This window comes from Vanellus vanellus (genome assembly GCF_965231255.1).
Source record: "Vanellus vanellus genome assembly, chromosome: 19".
Taxonomy (NCBI): domain Eukaryota; kingdom Metazoa; phylum Chordata; class Aves; order Charadriiformes; family Charadriidae; genus Vanellus; species Vanellus vanellus.
In genome coordinates, this window is record NC_138924.1 from 4,539,024 (window position 1) to 4,560,334 (window position 21,311).

General features: G+C 42.5%; 2 protein-coding genes across 2 annotated transcripts in view; one reads left to right on the plus strand and one right to left on the minus strand.

Moving 5' to 3' along the window:
- Positions 1 to 98: 98 nt before the first annotated feature.
- NUP88 (nucleoporin 88) lies at positions 99 to 10,365 on the plus strand (the record flags this gene model as incomplete). The annotated part of the gene is made up of 17 exons (XM_082493099.1): positions 99 to 344; positions 643 to 812; positions 1,258 to 1,383; positions 1,590 to 1,676; positions 2,306 to 2,482; positions 3,581 to 3,764; positions 4,185 to 4,335; positions 5,028 to 5,126; positions 5,278 to 5,368; positions 6,306 to 6,407; positions 7,150 to 7,308; positions 7,773 to 7,898; positions 8,425 to 8,490; positions 8,735 to 8,815; positions 9,150 to 9,276; positions 9,637 to 9,755; positions 10,143 to 10,365. The coding sequence occupies 17 exons, from the start codon at positions 99 to 101 to the stop codon at positions 10,204 to 10,206; spliced, it is 2,175 nt and encodes a 724-aa protein (XP_082349225.1). The 3' UTR covers positions 10,207 to 10,365.
- A 3,783-nt stretch (positions 10,366 to 14,148) lies between these two features.
- RABEP1 (rabaptin, RAB GTPase binding effector protein 1) overlaps positions 14,149 to 21,311 on the minus strand; it is a 49,992-nt gene continuing 42,829 nt past the window's right edge. The window contains exons 13-18 of the mRNA XM_082493161.1: positions 20,096 to 20,236; positions 19,191 to 19,380; positions 18,847 to 18,902; positions 17,845 to 17,943; positions 16,905 to 17,021; positions 14,149 to 14,790 (exon numbers count right to left, since the gene is read on the minus strand). Coding sequence (XP_082349287.1) covers positions 14,689 to 14,790; positions 16,905 to 17,021; positions 17,845 to 17,943; positions 18,847 to 18,902; positions 19,191 to 19,380; positions 20,096 to 20,236 — 705 coding nt within the window. The 3' untranslated portion in view covers positions 14,149 to 14,688. The remainder of the gene's footprint in view (positions 14,791 to 16,904; positions 17,022 to 17,844; positions 17,944 to 18,846; positions 18,903 to 19,190; positions 19,381 to 20,095; positions 20,237 to 21,311) is intronic.

The following is a 21,311-nucleotide window of genomic DNA, read 5'->3' on the forward strand; positions in this document are numbered from 1 at the left end:
GGGTGGGGGGGTGTGGCGCGCGGCTCTGCTGATTGGCGGCGCGGAGGATGAGGCCAGCGTCGCGCGGCGGTTGTGTGGAGGCGGCGCCGGTGGAGGTGATGGCGGCCGAGTGGGGCCCGGCGGAGCTGTGGCGTGCGGCCCTTCCGCAGCACGCGGTGCTGAGCCGCCTCCGCGAGCGCGCCGCCGTCCCCCCTTCCCCCGCCGGGCGGCCACCCCTCATCCGCAACCTCCTCTTCGGCCTCGACGGCGATCTCTTCCTCTGGGACGGCGAGCGCAGCGCCCTCCACACCATCGGCCTCCGCCGCCTCGGCGGGCCCGACCCCGCCGGGCTCAGCCGCTACCAGGTAGGGGCCCGGCGGGCGGTTGTGAGGGGATGAGGGGACCGCTGGGGGGGGACCGTGACGGGAGCGCGGCTGAGGAGGGGGCGCTGTCTGAAGGCCCCGGGCCCGGTGGTCACCCTCCGGCCCGCTCTGGGTCCGCCTTTCCTCAGCGAACCCCCCGCTTTGTGTTCGGCCGTGGCCGCAGGCGAGTTTTTGCCTCATTCTGCGCCGTTGTATAAGTCACTGCCCGAAGCAAAGGCGCGCTGTGCTTCCGTGAGTGCTTTTGATAGCTTGTGCTTAACTGTGGTATTTGTGTTTCCAGACCCTTATCTGCATAAACCCGCCCCTGTTTGAGGTTTATCAGACGCTGTTAAGCCCCACGCAGCATCATGTGGCGCTCATCGGTACGAAGGGGCTTATGGTGCTGGAGCTGCCTAAACGCTGGGGGAAGAACTCAGAGTTTGAAGGTGGGAAATCCACGGTGAACTGTAGGTGGGTGAGACCTCAGGCGGTTAACGACATCCCTGTCCTGCCGTCGTTCCTCCACAGCATCTTCTTCTCTCTTGGGCCCTCACAGATACGGAAGACATTGGTTGTATCAGGATTGTAGGGACGTTATTTTGGCTCAGGGACTTGCTGATTGTCAAGTGACTTAAATAAATGACCTTTTAAACTTCTTGCAATTGTTGAGGAGCAAGGTGCTCCTCTGTAGTATTTTCTAGCCTTCCTGGGGGCTTTTAGCTGTGGTAGCTAAAAGCACGCGTCCAGATGGAAACAACAGAGGGCTTCAGGTTAAAGCTGTTCTTCCTACTTTAAGAATGCTGATGGCCTTGAAACCTTCTAATGGGGTTTCTGGCTCCTCTTGCTCCTTTTCCCCTTTAGAAGTAACTTGTTCTGTGTTTCTTGTAATAGTGTGTAATTCTGCTCTGTATTTCAGCACCATTCCTATTGCGGAAAGGTTCTTCACAAGTTCAACGTCTCTGACTTTAAAGCACGCTGCCTGGTATCCCTGTGAGACATTAGAGCCCCATATTGTGCTCTTGACTTCCGATAACACTATAAGGTACAACCTGTTTGTAGTTGATTATCTTAAGGTTTTTTTTTATTTTGTCATAGCCAGTCTGATTTTTTGCTAGATATTTGTGTCCTGCCGTTCTTACCAGGATTACTGATAAAAAAATAGGATGGGAGAAATTTTAGAATGATACCAGCAGGGTCGTGTTCAACACTGCCGGCTGAATGAACACTGCTGCTGTTTCTTTCCTCTAGGTTTTACAGCCTGAAGGTACCTCAGACACCCATCAAAGTGATTGCTCTTTCAGACACTGAGGAGGAGACTCTTACAATCAAAAAAGGGTTTGTGTGGCTTCTTGTATATTGAAATGCTCGTGACAGAATAAGCTCTGTATTCTCAGCCATGTTTTTAATGAATGAGGGATAAATCTACCTGAAAATCTGAATTGATTTTTTCCATGGACTTCAGTGCTAGCACTTCTTCCTAGCACAGTAACTGCACTTTTTTTTTCTTGGTTTTCTCATCCTCATAAAAGAAAGTGGTAACAAATGGTACAGTCAAATGTTTGTCAGAGTAGTCATTTGAAAAACACACATTGTCTTTAAGATTGGGTTAAGAAGGGCTTTAGTGAGGAATGCAGAAAATAGATGATCTTCTTATTTTCTGCTTGGTTGGAAAGGAGAAACTTGAGGGTCTTTTCTAGTCAAGTCACAGACTGATGCACTACACAGGAAATACCAGTACGCCCTCCTCTTTTATCCTGTGAAACTGGGTTGGCTGGTGGGTGTATTGCAGAAATGAGGTACCATAGGAAGGATGTTACTTGCATGCTTTTGCTGCTGAAAATAGCCTATGTCAAAGACGGACAGTGTTTAGCAGTAATTTGTCAGCACGTACCAACAGTCCTTGTTAAACATGTGTGTTCTCATTGTCACTGCTGACTTCAGGCTTTGTTCTGTCTTGTCCCCAGGAGGGCCTATACAGCATCGCTGGGAGAGACTGCGGTGGCGTTTGACTTCGGACCGCTGGTGCCAGTCCCAAAGAACATTCTTGGGCAGCGAGGGAGTGAAGAAGTGTTGGCCTATCCACTTTACATTTTGTATGAAAATGGAGAGACATTCCTCACATATATCAGCCTCCTACAGAGGTAGGGTGGCATTCATCCTTAGGTTTCACGGGGACCTTGTATGTTTGTACAATGTTAGGGTTGGAGAGCCATCTCCCAGTTTGGCTGGGACTCTGTAATGGAGGCTGGGCTGAGTTTTATTGTATTGCAGCCTGGTTTATCTTTTTTTTTGGTGTCAGTGCTAATAGACTGAAATCCAAGAATAGTGTGCCATCCTTTTTCATCCAGATGTTGCAGGGTGCTGTTTCCACTGCTGAGAACTCACTGTCCATTGTTTACAATCAGAAATTTGAAATGAAGACACTGGACTGTTAAAAGATCAGTGGGTGTCAGGTATATTTTGGGTCCTTCTGTTCATAGTGCAGAGATTCTGAGTTTTGGATGAGGCTGAAAGAGCCGGTGGCATCTTAGGAAAAAAAATAAGGTGATAGAGGGTTTGCAGGCACGTTCCATAATGAAAAGTCAAGAATATGTGTCAAGAATATAAACATGATACAAGAAAAAAATACTTCATAAAACTGACAATATAGATAGTTGAAAATTTACAAGTTAGATCTAGTGTAACTGAATATGAAAACACATGGTATTTAGGTTAGAAACAGCACTGTGTGCGCCTGCATGAGAAATGATGCAGCACTGAGCAGATCCTGTCTGTAGTCAATGAAATGGGCTTAGTCCTTCAAAAGTTCTACCTAGCAAAGTGCCATGCCACAAAATGCTACTTGTAAAGTGCTTTATAAGCAAGAAAACAATTAAGTGATAATTATCTTGAGCTTTCTGTGAGTACTTTGTGTTCTTGTATGAAAATGTTCCCTCTTGAATTTTTTGCAATCTAGCTTGCTTTCAAAGCATAAAACGTTATTACTGAGCTCCAGTTTCTTCTCTGAGATCTGCACCAAGTAGGTGTAGTTCAGACTCTTATTCCACACAAGTCTGGGTTGCTGCTATCTAACGGAAATTAGACAGCGCTCCAAACCGTTGGGTTTGGGGTTTTTTTTGTTTGTGTGTTTTTTTTAAATCATCCTTATTTTGAAGTTATTGTGCTGCAAACTCCCACAGGCAATCATGGGCAACTCTCCTTACACACCTTGTGTTGTGCACACATCTGCTTTATTCTAGCACTGGAAATCTTGGCAAGCTGCTTGGCCCTCTGCCCATGCACCCCGCTGCAGAAGATAACTATGGCTACGATGCCTGTGCTGTCCTATGCCTGCCTTGTGTCCCAAACATCCTGGTGATTGCCACCGAGTCGGGGATGCTTTATCACTGCGTGGTGCTGGATGGAGAAGAGGATGATGAGCAGGTACCTTGTCTTGTTTTTTTTTTTTTTTCCTATACGCATTTTTGTTTCTTTAGTCAAAGTTCTTGCCTGCAAGATGGCAAAGTGCCTGGAAGTGAATGCCAAGTGCCAAAGCTGCATTATTTTATAATGAGGTAATGAGTCTTCCTCCTATTCCAGCCAGTCCCCGTGATTCTCTAGTGATCTTACTGTGTATCCTGCTGGTAGATCAGTTTTTAATCAAAATTACTACGAACTATTTGCAAGAGTCTCTTCTTAGAAGAAACACTGTTTCTGAGATTTTTCAATAAAAAAATAAAGGGACTTGAACTACTTTCCCTAATAATTAATACTCTTGCCTGTATTATATAACTCCTTAATGCTGTTTAAGTTGGCATTTCTATTTACATGTTGTCTCACAGAAGAATTCAATACTCTTTATAGTCAGAAAAGTCATGGGACCCAAGAGCTGATCTCATTCCTTCCCTGTACGTGTTTGAATGTGTTGAGCTGGAACTTGCACTGAAACTGGCATCAGGAGATGAAGAAGAGCCTTTGGAGTCTGATTTCTCTTGCCCAATCAAACTGCATCGAGGTAGGGCTGTTGTTCAGGTCGTTGGCATTTACTTGCTTTATTTCATGAATTTAGGATCAAGCTACTTACAAGTTATCATTGGTGTCCAACAAACAATGGCATTAGATTTGCCTGATGTCTTCGGTAAAGCGGTGGGAAGAGCAAGCTTGGAAGGTGCTTCATGTTCGCTCAAGGGCAGGTTACATATGGTCACATAATACTAAATCTTTTCAGCTGTGGATTATAAAGTGAAGTTATTGCATCTATGTGTATGTACGTGAGTGCAGTGGGGATGGTGATCCCGAAGGAAGACTTGGTATCTGCTGATTAGACTATGGGATGTAATTGTGGGGCAGGAGGTTGGGTAGGACAAAGTGTTTGGGTCTTTCTGAACAAGCAGCTTGTCAGAATGCTGGTCTGCTGGCTTCAACTGATCGTCCCTACAAAATCTAGTGGATTGGTACAGATGTGGCATGAGAGGAATCGTTCAAAACAATTCATCAGGTATTTCAAGTGTAATTTAATTTTATGCAGAACTCTAATAATGCGGCCAATGCATCTAACTCATTTTTTCGATACAGAGGAGTTAGTACTTGCAACAAGATGTTAATGCTGACTGGACAGTAAGTCGATACACATGTTCAACAGTGCAGGTTTGATGGATGACTTTTTCCTCAGTTCAGTGTCTTCTGTATTTGCTGTTTCAATTTCAGATCCAAAATGTCCCTCTCGATACCACTGCACACACGAAGCTGGTGTCCATAGCGTGGGGTTGACGTGGATCAATAAACTGCACAAATTCCTTGGTTCAGGTGAGTGGCGAGACTCTATTGCAGGTAGAGGGAAGAGATCGCGATCCAAACACTTACATTTTCCTAGTAACAAGTTGGTGGATGTGGGTAATACTGAGAATCCCTTACGCTGCAAAGTGGATCTGATGCATTCTGACAAATCTCATTGTAGATGAAGAAGACAAAGACAGTTTACAAGAGTTGGGAGCAGAACAGAAGTGCTTTGTTGAACATATTCTCTGTACAAAACCATTGCCATGCAGGTAAAAACCAAACCCTTTCTGTTGCTTCCAAATCAGTGAGTTGCTATAGAAAATACTTATGGTTTGCTCTCTTTTACTGCATTCTTGGCATCAAAAAAAATAATGAAGTCAGCTGAACCGAATTCAAGTTACACAAATAAGCAATTTGTGCATCAGGATTCTTAATGCACAGTTAGGGAAGTAAGCTAAATTCCTGTCTGAAAATGATCTGTCAAACCAGCAGAAATTTTCACTTCCATTTACCTGACCCAGGACAGCTGTGAGGCTTTATTTGGTGAAGAGTCTTGAATGCTGCTCTGTTCCTTTTGTCCACTTGTTAATGATGAAACAAGGCCTCAAAAGAACATCTGATTTTTTGGGGGCTCCTGAGTCAGGCTTAAGAGGCATCATTTTCGGAGCTAAGTAATATTTATCCGTCTGCTTTATTTTCTCACTTTTACAAGGCCTAATAATTTCTATAGGATGCTATGTATTAAATGTAATGAAAATACAAAAAAACACCTGTTTATTAATAGGTGTTAGTCATCTAAGCTAGCACAGATGGCGAGTCTGCAATGGCCTTCGTAGTTACCTGGGGAGAGAGCATTTGGAGCAAAAACGTGGTATGCAGAGCACCTGTGTCCTCTGTCTGTGCTTTCTGCTAGCAGGGGGTAACGTGTCCCGGGTCACAGCAGGTTTTTGCTTCTGTTTCACAGTGTAGTTGTACAAGTGCTCCCTCTCCCCAATGAGTTTGTTGTGATATATCCGACTGGCAGTCAGATTGTGGGGTACGAGAATAATTATTTTGCAGGGCTCATTCGGGGGAGCGGTTCTTAGCATTGTGAAACACATCTGGCTTAGGCCAATTGCCTCTTTTCCAAAAGAGTGACCTTGCAAAACAACTTCAGGAATAAAGAACTTTTTTGACCAGGTCATTCTTGTGTTTTCTTCCCTTCAGGCAACCTGCTCCAATTAGAGGATTTTGGATCGTTTCTGACATCCTGGGGCCCACAATGATCTGCATCACAAACACCTATGAGTGTATTACGAGGCCTCTCTTGTACGTTACTCTTAATTGGTTTGAAATCCAGGACTCTTGCACAAAAAGGATCTCAGGATATAATTTTTTTATTATTATTCTTTTCAGCCTTTCACCCCAGACTTCTGCATCTCTTATAACACACAATGAAGTTGCCTGCTGAATGCTCCTTGGCTGAGCACTTAAGCATTATTATAGTAGTAATTAAATATTGGTAAGGTGATTGTAGGGGATATAATTAATCTGTATCACTTTTAATGAGTATTAGGACAAGAGTTTGTATCAGAAGGGTCTAGACTGTATTGCTGGGGTGTTTTTTTTCCTTCATTTTTACAATGAGGGAATCTGCAAATCAGAAATCTATTTACAGACAGTAGAATAGGGATTCTTAATGTGTACCAACGTTACGTTTGCATGAAAGGGAAAAAGCTAATATGGGGTCTTAAATTGCTTTAGGCTGCTTTGAAAAGCAGGCCATTCTGCCATTGGAGTGCTTGCTTGCCTTGTTACGGAACCACCTTTTTCCTTAAGTAAAAGGATATTTATGTTTTGTGCTAGTTTCAGCTGCAGCCAAACAGAAAGATGTGAGGCTGTCAGCTCCGCCAGCCTTGTCTAGAGCTGGATTTACCACATAATTGACCATTTCTGACTTACTGCTATAATACATTCATTCCACCCTCTGTTTTAACTACCTTTTAAAGTCTGATGTAGTTTCAATTTTTCTGGTTTAAACTGTGTTCTCCAATTTGATGTTCTTTGATAGAAGTACAGTCCATCCTGCATCCCCTCCCCTGCTGTGTACCAGAGAAGACAAAGATATTGCTGTCTCCCCCCTCCGTATCCTGGCTGAGTCACAGCACTCATTTGAGAAGCACATCCAAAGCATCCTGCAGCGCAGTTCTACCAATCCCTTGTTTCTGAAGTAAGTAAATATGTTTTCCTAGGGAACCTGAACAGGGAAGACACTCAGGAATACTGAGTGTGTTCATCAGCTCCTGATTGAACAGTGCATTAGCTTGGACATAGCAGTAATGGCGCACAGCTCCTGCAGCCCTCTTGCGCCTCTCTTTCCATACAGGGATGGCATCACATCAAGTAATGATGCACGTTGGGAGGGGCATCATCATGCTCCAGTCCCTGCTCAAAGCAGGGCTGACCTCAGCTAATTGGGTTGCTCAGCACTCCTCCCATTGGGTTTTGAGTATCTCAAGATATCCTGGGATTTCCACATATAAGAAAAATTATTTATAGCAAGGTGGTTTAAGTATAGTCCCTCACTTTCACAACTGAGCCCCCCGAGCCCTTGCCGTAAATACCGTGAGCTTTTTAGCCTTTCAAGGGAACACGTTAGAGTAGGATTGCAAAAACCTGTCTCATGTTCTTAAGGTCTGCTGATAAAGATGCTGCTCCTCCCCCTGAGGAATGCCTTCAGCTTCTTAGCAGAGCCACACAAGTGTTCAGGGAGGAATACATATTGAAACAAGATCTGGCAAAAGAGGAAATCCAGCAAAGGTAAGAAGAAAAACCCTCATAAATAACTACTGTATAATGTCTCTGTGAAACAATGATGTCACTAAGTACCAAGCGCTAAACCTCCTCTGCTGGACTAACCCTCGTAAATGAGTAAAATGTGTTCTGTGACTCCTCCTTAATGTGAGGCTAATGGAACACCAGAGGTGGAAATGGAGGGACCAGGGAAGGCAGAGGTGAGTGTAATACTTGATCTCTCTAGTGGCTCATAGGGGAAAGGCAAGGCAAAAAAGTAAACACATGCATAAAATACTTCTGCTGTTGTCAGTCTGGCGGCAGGAAATCCTTTGACCTCAGCAATAAACCTCACAAAGCTACTCAAAGGAAAATTGCATTAAATAACTCTTTGCTGCTTTGAATTATAGTTGTTTGTTCTCACCACTGCCTGTTTTCCAGTGTCTTTAGTTCTTTGTGCTCCCAGAAGCATTAATCACTTCTGTCATATTTTCCTGATCCAACTGGATTGCTGTTGCGGGTGGTTTGATTTTATGTATGTATTTATTTTAAGAGTGAAGCTGCTGTGGGGACAGAAAAAGAAACAACTAGAAGATCTTAATTACTGTCGAGAGGAAAGGTGAGTATAATCTGTCTGCTTTTATCAAGTCAAACATCAGGAATGACGCAGCTTTGTGCAAAAAGTACTTGATGCAGGGTCCTGTGTGAAACAAGCGAGAAGTGAATGCGTTTCTAGCTATAATTAAGCATGTAGGTTCACCCTCTGCTCCAGCTTGCTTTTCCAGGCTCCTTGGCCTGTTTCCCCCTGCAGACCACCTTGCATGTAAATCTAAAGTAAATAAACATTTCTCACTTGCATAAAGGAAAAGTTTGCGGGAGATGGCTGAGCGCTTGGCTGACAAGTATGAGGAAGCCAAAGAGAAGCAAGAAGATATTATGAACAGGTGAGTGCAAACTACACTGTTCCATCACAGACTACTTGTTGTTGTACAGCAGTTTGCAAGTGTGGTAGAAGAGATGGGCAGGCGCTGCCACTCCCGTTTGTTAGAAGACTGGGCTTCTGAAATTCCCTTCGCTGGAGCTCAGTGTTGATTTTGAGTACTATTCCAGGTCCAGGCTGAGTCAGGTTGCTGTTTAGAAATGCCACGTGAGACTGGGAAAAGTCTTGAGCCACTGAGGTTTAGGAAGAGTGACAGAAGTGCAAGACTCTTGGTTTCTTAGCATGACTGCTCTAATAGGTAAGTTAATTCAGCAACATTTCTTTCTTTGTACATGAAGGATGAAGAAAGTACTTCGGAGTTTCCACTCTCAGCTTCCTGTTCTATCAGACAGTGAAAAAGATATGAAGAAAGAACTGCAGACGATACATGACCAGCTGCAGCACCTGAGCAATGCTATCAGACAGGTGAGATCATGAATTATCTGGCTGGTAGGTTATTGACAACATCTCACCCACACCTAATGACAGTGCCGATAGAATACAGTCCTTCCAACATATTAAATAATTTCTGATCCTTGTTAGTAATACAGACATAACCTCTGCAACCCAGTATAAACCTTAAGTCTACACGCCCTCCTCAGCTGTAGCACTAACCTTCTGTCTCCTTGTGGGAAGAAAAGTGCAAAAGCAAGCAGGTTTTAACCCAAAAGGAATCGGAATTTATTGCAGTGTGACACATCAGTTTGTAACTGTAACAACCTTTCACTTTGGCAGGCAGTAAGTACCAGTGCTGACTGCACTCTTCTTTTTGTACATGACTTGTAGGTTAAAATGAAAAAGGAATACCAGCAGAAAAAGATGGAAAAGGGGACCAGCCCCCGCAAACCCAGCATCACCCTCAGTGCCTACCAGAGCAAGTGCATCCAAACCGTCCTGAAAGAGGAGTAAGTTAAAGCTTGGATCCTCCTGTAGAATTCAAGCCCGGGCACTTACATAAGCAATGTTATTCAAGTTTCATGGGTGTCATTTAACCTCTGTGCTGCGTGCGGGGCTGACTGATGCACCAGCTGGAGCTTGTCGAGATGGCCTGAAGCAGTGTGCCAGCTTGGGAGAGCAGCACTGGACATCTCATGCTACTGTTAAACTAAGTGTGCTTTAAGTCTGCTTTTTCCCCCGCAAGGATTTTTTGTCAGTCTGTATCCAGCCTATAATTAATGATTTGCAACAGTGCTCCCAGTCTCTGCTTCTACCATATGAAGTATTTTCCTTCCTGATTAGTTTTGAACAAAAATGACTTGCAGCCTTCTGACTTGAATTTATTTTTCTTGAAGGGGAGAACACATAAGGGAAATGGTAAAACAGATCAATGACATCAGAAGCCATGTGAACTTCTAACACACGTCCACGACGAGGAACCTACACCGAAAGGCTGGATGAGCTTTAATTTTCCCTGGTATTTTCCCTTGTATATTTAACATTTGTATGTTGAACAATATGCCTTTTACTTATTATTTTGTAAAGATGGACTGTGAAATAAAATACTTTTGATAAGACTCCTTACATGCTGTGGGTATTTTTGCTTTCCTGCCAGGATGGAGACTGTAGAGCAGGTATTTTAAACTTTTAAGTATGTTATGGTGTAATACTTACAGCTACCTCAGTAGGGTGGGATTTGCTACTTCCTTCAGAAAGCTGCCTGGGGTTACTTGGGGAGCCTTCTCCTACCCTTGGTCCATGGCACGGTTACTGCAGGGGAGGGCCTGCAGCGGAAGGCAGAGTAGACAAGACCAGAGAAGCGCACACACTTCAGCAGCTTTTTTTTTTTTTAATTTGGAACACTTTCTTCATAAAGGACACACCTTCAATACAGTTAACAAATGGTTACACTTGACTCCTGTAGACAGCAGAATTCTACACCCACAATTGCACAGGACACCAATGGCTTGGTTCACTGGAATGCAGTATTAACTTCCAAACACTCAGTTTGCCTTTATCAAAAGATGGCTCTGGAGCCCGCCTTGACATTAAAAGGCCAATTATGTATCTGCTGTAGACAAACTTCAGTGGACAATAAATAATTGTTGTCCCCTCCCCCCACCCCTTAGAAAAGGTGCCACGGTCAAGCTCAGTTTTGAAAAGTAGTACTGCACTGCTACAAAAGTGGCCCAGTAAGAGGTGCCAAAGTAAAGCTGGAAGGAAAGGAGGGCTGTTAGTACCTGTTAGGTAACAAGGTTACCAGGCATGCTGCAAGAACACTTTTTTTTTTGTACAGATTAAGACTATACAAGTATAGGAATGCATACAAAACTTGATCTCGTCCCTTTTACAGTCCTACGTGAACAGAATCCAGTTTTCTAATCCCCTCACCCTGCATAGCGTGGCTGACCTGTCAGGTTAGAAGTAGTGCCCGTTAAGAATCTCTCGCTAAGCCAGGAGAATCTACCACCCTACTCAAATCAAGCTTCAGAACACCAAGAACTGGAGGGAAGAGCAGTCTTTTTATGAGTGATGATACCACCATAATCTATCCTGTGTCTCCACTAAGAGCTTTTACTACACTTAACTGACAGGCTTTTAAATTTGCTCTGCAAATTTGGCGCACACACTTTTTAAATTTTTTTAAAAGGCCTCTAAGTTTCTGAAGTTCAGCAGAAGCTTGAGGTACTGCTTCTGAAGCTGTGCTTCCCTTCCCCAGGCGGGACAGCCCCTCTGGGTTAGCAGGACAGCTGTTTGTAGTGAGAACATCTCCCACTGCTTCTGTGAAAAGTCGGGTTTCTAATTTAAAACTAAGAGATTTGCACTGGTTGGTGAAAAGGTCATGCACATTTCAACTCTATAATGGTCACAGCTAGTACTTAAACAGGAGTAAAGGTGTTCGGAGGCATGATGGAATAAGGTGGTAAAAAGGAAACCAACCATACAGCAATTGTCCACCCTTCCTCTCCAAACCAAAAGGAAGTTCCTTCACCGACTCCTGCGGTGCCTGGTTTAAAAGCAAGGAGACCGGTCTTCAGCACCAGCCCTTGCAGCCAAGTTCTCATCTCAGCCCCCTCCGTGCCCTGCTGCATAAGTCTCCAGCCACCTCTAACTAGATCAACATGTCATCGCCATCCACCAAGAAAATACACAAGCATGCATACGAACACACACACGCACATGCAAAACTCCATTTGGCAACTCTTGTATTTGTTACTGTGCCCGTGGAAGGTCACAGGCTGAGCGCCCACTCACCTGTACTCCCCTATGGGCTGCGGAAAGACACCCTGCAGCCACCTGCAACCTGACAACACCACACCGGGAGAAAGCCATGTCAACAATTTGTAAGAAATACACTAAGGGAAAAAGCCACACCAACCCTGCGCTACTTGAAACAATCTAAAATGGGCAGCTACGGCTGCGGCTGTTCAGAGCAGACAGGCAGGCGGGGCTGCCGAGAACAGGCACTGCCACATGGACCAGAAAGGGATGCTGAAAGGCCACCAGCAGCCACTCGCCTTGCTCTCCTGCACGAGGAGGACAGTCCAGAAACTCAACCAAAAATTCTTTTTTTTGCATTAGTCTTCAGGTGCATTTCCTCAAGTGTTCAGCTTGCTAAAGAGATGTACAGGACTTGTAGTTTTGCCACACAACAACAGGCTTCCTTAAACACTGCTGCACAGGTTAAGTATCAGTAACCAGTTAAGAGTTAGGTTTTGGGAAGGAAGGGAACATTGGAAAAAGCTTTTCATTCTGCAGCTCCTAATAAAGGCCTTTTTTTTTTTTTTTCATCCAAAGTTTATTCAACAGAGCAGGGCCCTAACCATTGGAAAACTGAATGCAAACCATCTAGTATTGGATTTACGCATCAGGAGGCAGCTGCTGTCACCTCACAGTTCAGCAAATAGTGAGAAAGGTTAAAAACCCCAAAATCTGGTAATAGCCAATTCATAAAGAACCTAAGTCACATTTCAATTTCACTTTTAAGTGAAATTAAGTGTCATCTTAAAAAGATGACAACTCTGCCATCTATCAGTCTAGTTACTACTAAGATAGGAGAAATGGCTTTTGGGTGTCAGGATTATGGAAGGAGTCAATTGCTAGGGTGACTAAAATGCTTTAATTCTTGCAATGAGTGACAAGGAATTGAGCTTGTATGCTTCTTTTTGGCTGTTTAAGGCATTCCTCTTCAAAACCACCGGTTCTAACTTTATGTTAGTAGCAGGATACACACCTCTAAAAAAAAGGATTTAAGCACTTCAAATATAGTCATGTGCATTACAGTTTGGAGCATTTTCTGCCACTTCTGGTTTTCTTGATCACCTTCAGATCTATGGCTAAGTATACAAATTAAAACCAGTATGGAATGGAGGACAGTCTAAGTTATAAATTTTGGACAGTAATGATCTGCTCCTTCAGCCTCCTTTCTTCTAATTGAGTTGTAAGTAGAGGCCAGTTCAAGAACTCAACATGCACCACCAGTATTATCAACACCTGCAACCTTACGTGAAACCACTGCTATGCAACTGTGTGCATGAAACTAACAAAAGGAGAAAAAGGAGGAGGAATGGTCATGTTACTGCCATACAGTTATAGAACAAGAAACCCAAACCTAGCACCTGATTGATCACAAGAATTTCTTGCCTCTGCTGTGATGTTACATAGCATAATTTAAATGTATGGTCATAGAAATATGTATAGGTAGGAATCAACTCTGAGCAATACCATGATACCATACTTTACAGTAAGAGATGCACTGTACCTTTCAAACTTAAACCAGTGGAATAATGCAGCTCCAGCGCGTTTGTGCTCTGTGATTGAGAGTGCAATCACTGTTTTACATACTATTATGCTGACCCAGAAGAGGTGGGTCAAGCCGACTGCTTCATTCAGCACCTTACCTTGACACTCTCCAGTGAGAGTGAGCAACTTTACGCCTGGTGTCATCCACCGGAGCAAAGCAGACCTGCACAAACCCCATGCCAATGCTCAGACAATGCATAGGATTTATACCAGCTTCCATTTTTTTTTTCCAAGACAGAGAAGGGATTACAGGTTCTGCTGAGCTTTAGAGATGAGACAGAACCAGTTGTAGTTCCATATTCTAAATTTCATTTGTGGAAAGAAATTACAAAACAGTGCATTTCTTGTGCTTTTCTTTAAGTATCAGAATTCAACGGAAAAAATTCAAGGAGCTAAATTCTCAGTACATTTTTCATTTTCTTGGATTAGCATTTATCTGTTCAGGAGACACACAGCTCACTCATGTCCACCACATTTCAGCAGCATTCAGATTCTTCAACACAAAGTCAATGGTAAAAAAAAAAATACTGAGTTATGAAATAAGATCAATATCCAGTGTCCTGCTAATAAAGTCATATTTTAATATAAAATATTCATACAGCATACTCTACACCTCATTCTCTCTGCTAGCTGAATACTGTTACTGACTATTCAAACAGAAAAACTTCAACCACTTTGCTCTTCAATGTTTTGGAGGGACAATATGGTTTCCAGCAGCTACTTTGATCACAGTAGTGGGGGGGAAAGGAAAGAGGGAAAGACAGGGGGTAAATGTTCCAAAACTCTATATTAGGTTATGAAGTCGGCTGAAAGAGGGGAAGTTTTTCAGAATGTAAGGACTGATCCCACTCAGTGGAACACGAAACACCGCACTCATTAGTGTTTCCATTAGAAAGTTCTCCTTCCTACACTGCAAGTCACCCTTGTGCTCTCTTCCTGCCCAGTACGAAACCTTTTTCCCCCTCTAGAAACAAAACTTAGTCATTGCTCCCCTCTGTTGTCTTCTTCTCTTTCGGTTAGAGTTAAATAATAATTAATGTTGCTATAAAGATGAGTTAAAAACCCCAAATGCAGCCTTGGAGCCCTCTCATCAGGGTGTCATGTTTCAGGAAGCTGATTAATGTCCGTCAGTTTTGTGTCATTCAGGATTGCACGGATTCTCTCCAGGGAATCTGCCTGCCGGATCCGCTCCAGCTGCACCTACAGAAAACCAACAGACGCATTTGAGCTAGTAAAACGTGCTGATGCAAGACCATAGACCCATCACCAGAACTGAGCCAACAGGCCATGTTAGCATGGACTAGACATCACATTATCATTGGCTGAAAAATACAAGGCGTGAAGGAGCACGAGCTGAATTTAGAACCAAGAATGGGGGGAAGGAAGACATAAGGAAGTTCTGGTTTTACAATAAAAAGCTACTTTCTGCAGGGCTCAAGTCAGCCTTCATCATCATCACTATATGTTTTGCCTCATAACCTGTCACTGATACCTCCAGGCAAACTGGAAGAGATGTGCAGAGCAATGTAAACTTTCACAGAAAGAACATAAAGGAAGTACAGACCTGCCTAAACTAAGTCTTCAAGCCTCTCAAGATCAAAGCTAAAATGCTCTTGGAGGAAACATCCCATTTCCAATCTCACTCCTGTTACATGCTCTTCTTTAGCTATTTCTTATATGCTGAAAAAGTACCCAGCAGAACTGTGTTCAAACTTTCACGTTCAAACTTTCATATTCTTTGTATTAGGATTTGGGCTTTCAGTTGTAAATTCCCAACTAGTGGTTAATTGATTTTTAGCCCTTCCTCTCTGTTGCTGATACCTAATTTGGCCAGTGGACACCTCACACAACTGATAATTGCCCAGAGACTCCATTGACAAGGTCAGGGAAGGAAATAACCCTGTCTGACTATCAAGACACAAAAATCCTCATTCAATGGTAATCTCTTGTGTTATGCAGCAGATCTTGTGCTATGCACAGTGAAGATGACACAGACCACTGTTTAAACTGAAAGCACTAACTGCTGAGAAACCAATGTCTAAGAACTGCTCAGGGGTAGAAAGACAACACAAAATACAGAGCTACAACACTGTTACTGAGCTCAGGACTGAAGGCTACCTGTAAGTTTTGGAAGAGTGTGCCACACACCAAGTGGTGATATGTTTTTGCTGCAAGAACTGCATAAACTAATGCACACGGTACTTTTTTATTTTTAAAAAAAAAAAAAAGGGGGGGAAAAAGAGAGGATGATGACAAGCAAGAAGTAACTTCACTAGCCAAGACAATTCAATAGTCTCCTTTGTCCTACCTACTCCTTCAGAAACAGCCAGAACAAAAGAGGACAGTTGCCTGTTATTTACTAGACAGAGTTTAGCAGGACGGACAATCTCCTATGTTACTGTTATAGTTTTCCAAATAAACCTGAACACTTGACTCAAAAAATTTGTATTTTTAGTTCTGCTGAATTTCACCGAGCAGACTGGCCAAGAACTCAAAGGAGACAGTGCTGAAACTCAGTACCACCTTCGCGAGCAAGATTTCTAGTAAGCTGGAATGTGAGCAGGGGTGCAAATTCTAAACCCACAGACACTGAAGGTGAGACCTGATCCCCTGAGGAGACAGCTGGTCACCCTGCAAACACAAAACTGCAGGTCCCTTTGCGCTCTCTACAATTAACAGAAAGAGATCAGCCTGACAAACTGGAATTAGATTCAGTGAACACCCCAGTCAAAACCCCTTCCTTCAGCCGTCTCTTGGTATCCCATCGCCAACCACAGGTTCCACTTTTTGGAGGAAATACAAGGACAGCAACAGTAACAACAGGAAGGATAAGACTTTTAGGTAGTATAAACAGAAAGCAGCAAATATAACATGATATGAATATATGAAATGGTTCTTTGAACAGTACAAGTTCCTTACTTTGTCCTCAAATGTTTGCACCCTAATGATTTGCTATGAAAACTAACATACTAGAAAAACATCAGGAGATGGACAATGAAATGCTAGTGTCTAAAGATGCCATCATTTATGACTCTCTACAGAGAGAGTAGTATTATTGTATATTAGTGCAACAGTTGTGTACCTTTGCTGCTGACAATTGGTTGGAATCAAGTAATCAGAATAAAATCCCCAATAGGCTTTAATACTAATATTACAGTAGGAATACCCGATCAGTTTATTATACTAGTAACTTTTAAAATAGTTTATAAATACCAACATAAGAAAATTTACAACTGCTACTTCTTACTTTACACAGCTCTGGAGAAGTGAAGTAACAAAAGTAGCACCTTAGAAATTGATTGCACTTTCCTTACCTGAAGCGTCTGAGAAAGCTTTACAAAATCTCTCTGTACTTGCTCACTGACATCTAATTCAGTCTGCAACCGCTGAGCTTTATTCTTCTCTTCAAATACCAGCTGTTCAAGGTTTGCCTGAAGAGAAAGAGATTCTTTATGCTATGCTTAAACTGAATAAAAAAGGAGAAGCTTGTATAAACTGATTAAAGCACCATACTAGAGCAAAGCAGCATGGTTATTCTCAGAGTCCTGGCAAGAAATTAAACCAATGACTCTTTCTACATCTCATTTTTCCTAATTGCAAAATCGGGGGCTAATACCAACCAGACAGATATCCTCATTAGTATCCTCATTAGATTGGTTAAAGCATGAACCCCCCCCCCCCCCATGTCTTTTAACAACACTACGTCCAAGGGTCTCAAAATAAAAAAGCAGGTTTCTGAGTTTTAATGGAACACGAGCATAGATGAAGGGCAGTAATCTGCTGGTGAAAATATAACTATCTTGCTGTCCTGAGTTTTAGTCAAAAACGTCTTTGGGGAAGGGGGGGAGTGGGGGGGTGGAAGAGAAATCAGATCACAATTAATTCATCTGACTGCCAAAGTAGGGCTCCTTCCTACAGCAACAACAAAATGACACTTATTCAACAATATCAAAGCACTTAAAACAAGGTTTGGTTAGTCAGGAATCTTTCTATATGCAGAAATGTTACTGAAGCCTAATTTTGGAAGACAACCCAAGAGAGATACCCAAGTCAGCAGCAATTCAAATCCACTGCTTTACAAATCTAAGTGCAGAGTGATTGGGATGAGGATTTAAAACGCATCCAATGGACACTATTTCACTGCTAGAATCTTATCAGTGCGCAAAAGCTTCCCTTTTTCATTCTCATCTTCTGCCCACAGTTTGATCATCACATAAGATGCATATATACTTCATACCCAGACACCATAACTACCTTTGCTGCTGTCTCCTTCTTCAACTGTTCTTCTAGAGTGTTTTTTGTTTCCTGCAGACTCTCCAGCTGCTGCAGGTTTTCCTGCGAAGAACTTTCCAACTATATTATAATAATAAAAAAAAGTATTAACTAAAATTCCTAACATTTCAATTTCTCACAGTCCCTTCGTACAGGAAGTGTAGCCTAAGTATCTTTCCCAGGACTCAAAAATACACCTAAATAATCTCTCCTAGGGACATAGAAAACTTCTAAATAACATCTCTTTTTCTCTATTTCTTTTTGGAGCTGGAGAGAAATGGCCAAACCTGACATTTAGGTTATTATTAGGTAGCCTAATATTAGTTAGGAATTAGTTAGAATTTAGGTTACAGATTAATAAACAGACAAAACACCTTTTAAGGAACAGAACTATGAACGTGTCCCAGTCCTACGCTGGCACCAATACAGCTATTCTGTCCTTCAAAGATCCAGGCACAACCTTATGTGTTCCCTTTGAAATGGTCACAGAAGCTACACAGATGCAGCTACAAGACAGGTGCATCTACATTCTTGGTTGGTCCCAAGAGTTGCGACAGAGTGTCCAGTACAGTGTCAGTGCCTTCACTAAGAAAATTTGTGCAAATGCATAGCCTGGTGTTCCTTCTTACACAAATGAGCGGTTATCTATGCAAACAAGCCAGACGTCCAGCATCCCACAAGCGTGTTGAGATGAAGGAACAACAATAACCTTACGCATTTCAGAACTCTCTCCTTAGTTCGGCTCTCTTTCCCTCCCTATACCGGGCATACTAATCATCATACAAAATGTACCTGAAGAGTTACTGACACCTGAAAGGCAGATGGGAAAAGAAGTTCATCTTCTCTGATATGAAGAGGTTGATGTCAAAGACAGCAACACAATGTCACTGACAGAACTAGCAGGAAAAAAACAAAACTATTCTCTTTGTTTAAAAAAAAACCCAACAACTGAAACAAAAATCCCATAGCGAAAGGGCTCCTCACCTGTTCCTTTTCCACCTTTATTCTTTCCAGTTCAGCTTTTAAACTGGAAATGGAAGCTGAAAAACAAGATTATTAAAGCTTAAATGCAAGAAGAACACAGGAAAACGGACATACCCCATTTACTTCTGTTAATATTTAAAGGAGAATTAAGCACGTGCTACATCAAAGGTACCTCAAAGGTAAACGAGTAATTGTACTTTTGTTTTCAGCTGCACAGCTTTGGTGTATCTGCTATCAAAAATGGACAGTATTTAAAGTTCAGATAATCTACTTATCATAAAATCAAGTCTTCACTTATCTAATTTCTAATATTCCTGTTTTGAGACTGTTTTACCCCTGCTCACCTATTTCCTCTTTACAGTTCTCTATTTCCAGCTGTAGAGTTTCTTCTATATTTTCTTTCAAATATTGTTCTGCTTGAATCTGTTCTTTTAAGAATAAAATCTCCGCCTTAAGTTTCTCCTCAAGGTGATCTGCTGCTGTCCGCACACTAATTATGTCTTCACGATATTTTAAAATCAGCTCACGGAGCTCCTGAATCAATGATTAGCAAAGATATGTATCATGATCTTCAGATACGCACAGCACCATATTTATCAGCATACAAGCCAGAGACAGAATTACGCTACCCCGAGGTTTGTCCCACCATACCAGATCTTGCATCCAGCAAGGTATTAGAACAACATCACGAACGGTTTGCTTGGCCATAGTAAATGAAGAGCATTTAAGAGTTCATGTCTCTACAGGCTTATGACCCTCTCCCCCTGCCCTTCACCCCACACAATCTTTTAAGCTTGATGTGCTTGAGCGTAAGGGAGCGGCCATGAAGAGGGTGACAAGGCTTATCACTATTCAAGGCTCAGGATTATTACTGGTCTTAACGCCTGCACAGAAATTAAAGTGACTGACTAAGCTTAATTTATTGAATCAATACCTACATTGGAGCCAAGGTGATTGAACACTTGTGTGCCCAGTTGCAAAATACAGCTTAAACTAGCTGAACTGGGATAAACCCACACTCTACTGACAACAGAGCAGTTTTCAGGCCACAGTTAACTCGTTTTATTACTACCTATCCATACCCTGAAGCATGGATCAGACTGCTGATTTTGTACATCACAGACTTAAAGGGTTAAAATACAGATTATTGTGCATTGTGCTATTTGAGTCAGCTTTTTGATGAAGAAGATTCTTCCAGTAAGATCTAGTCACATGCGTTATTTGTGTTAATGATTTAAAAATGTTTTACCTCTGCTGCTTCTGGTAGAATGAAATCTTCGGCTTGCTGTAAAGACATGTGCAAGCTATGTTTTCCTTGAAGACTTTCATTATCTTTTTGCAGTCTCACCAACTCTTCTGAAACCTGCTCCCTTGACTGTGTCAGGACAGCCTCCAATGTAAAGAAAAGCATAAATTCTCACTCAGGGTCACGCTCAGATCTTTTCACGCCCCGTTAACTACTGTTGCTTTCAAAGCTCTGGTGAACTGATATTCTTTGTAAAGAAGAGAAACAAACTGTTTGTGTGGATCAACACGAACAGTTCTCTCTTGCGTGGCCTATGCGCCAGAAATAAAGGCGAGAGCAATCTTAACTGTACAGGCAGGTGGGAGGAAGCACGTGATAAATACAGCATAGTTAAGTCTCCCAGTTTTCTTCTGTATTTACCCATTAGCTAGCTGTGCTCATGGGGGGGGGGGGGGGGGGGGGGCACGGGTGGAAATCACATGTGGTTTCAGGAACTGGCAGTAGTGTTTACTAAAATCGCCTAACAACTCAGCTGTAACATCAGGTTATTCAAAAACCTTAAACATTCATCCCGAAACTTTGAGTGGTAGGCATCTGCCTCCCACTGTCTTTTGAGGAAAACATCAAAACAGCTGAACCCTTGTGAAGAAAAAGGATTAAGAAAACACAGTTTTGCTTGCATTGCAAAAGAAAAAAAAAAAATCCAGCGAATTTGTGCGAGTGGAATGATTGCTTCTGTATAGAGAAACAGGGACTTGAACTCTGCCAGAGACTGCCCTTCGTATTGTAGGCGGACAGCAGGAAAAGCATATTCAGATCGATACATTTTCTGAATCTTTCACATCTGCATTACGTCTGCTCTCCTGAAGAACATCAAACTGAATATTTCTGCAAGCAACGTCCAGATGTCCTACAGACAATCCCAGACCCTAGAAATGCAATACTGGGATTCAAGAGAATGAGTGCTCTTAGTCCCTGCAACGCTGTGCAAGGGAGGAAAAAAAGAAGAAACTTGATTCCAATACAGAAGGGAATGAATTGCTCTAAGGAAGTTAGACTTTGTTCTGCCCTAGAAAATGAGGTTCTATTCCTGTTCTCTGGCTTAATTCCTGAAAGATGCTCAAAATAGTTTCTTTAAAAAAGAAAACAACAAAAAAAAAAGTGAGTTCCCACACGTATCTCTTCCTGGGTTTTAAGGCTGATATTTTAAGTCTGACCT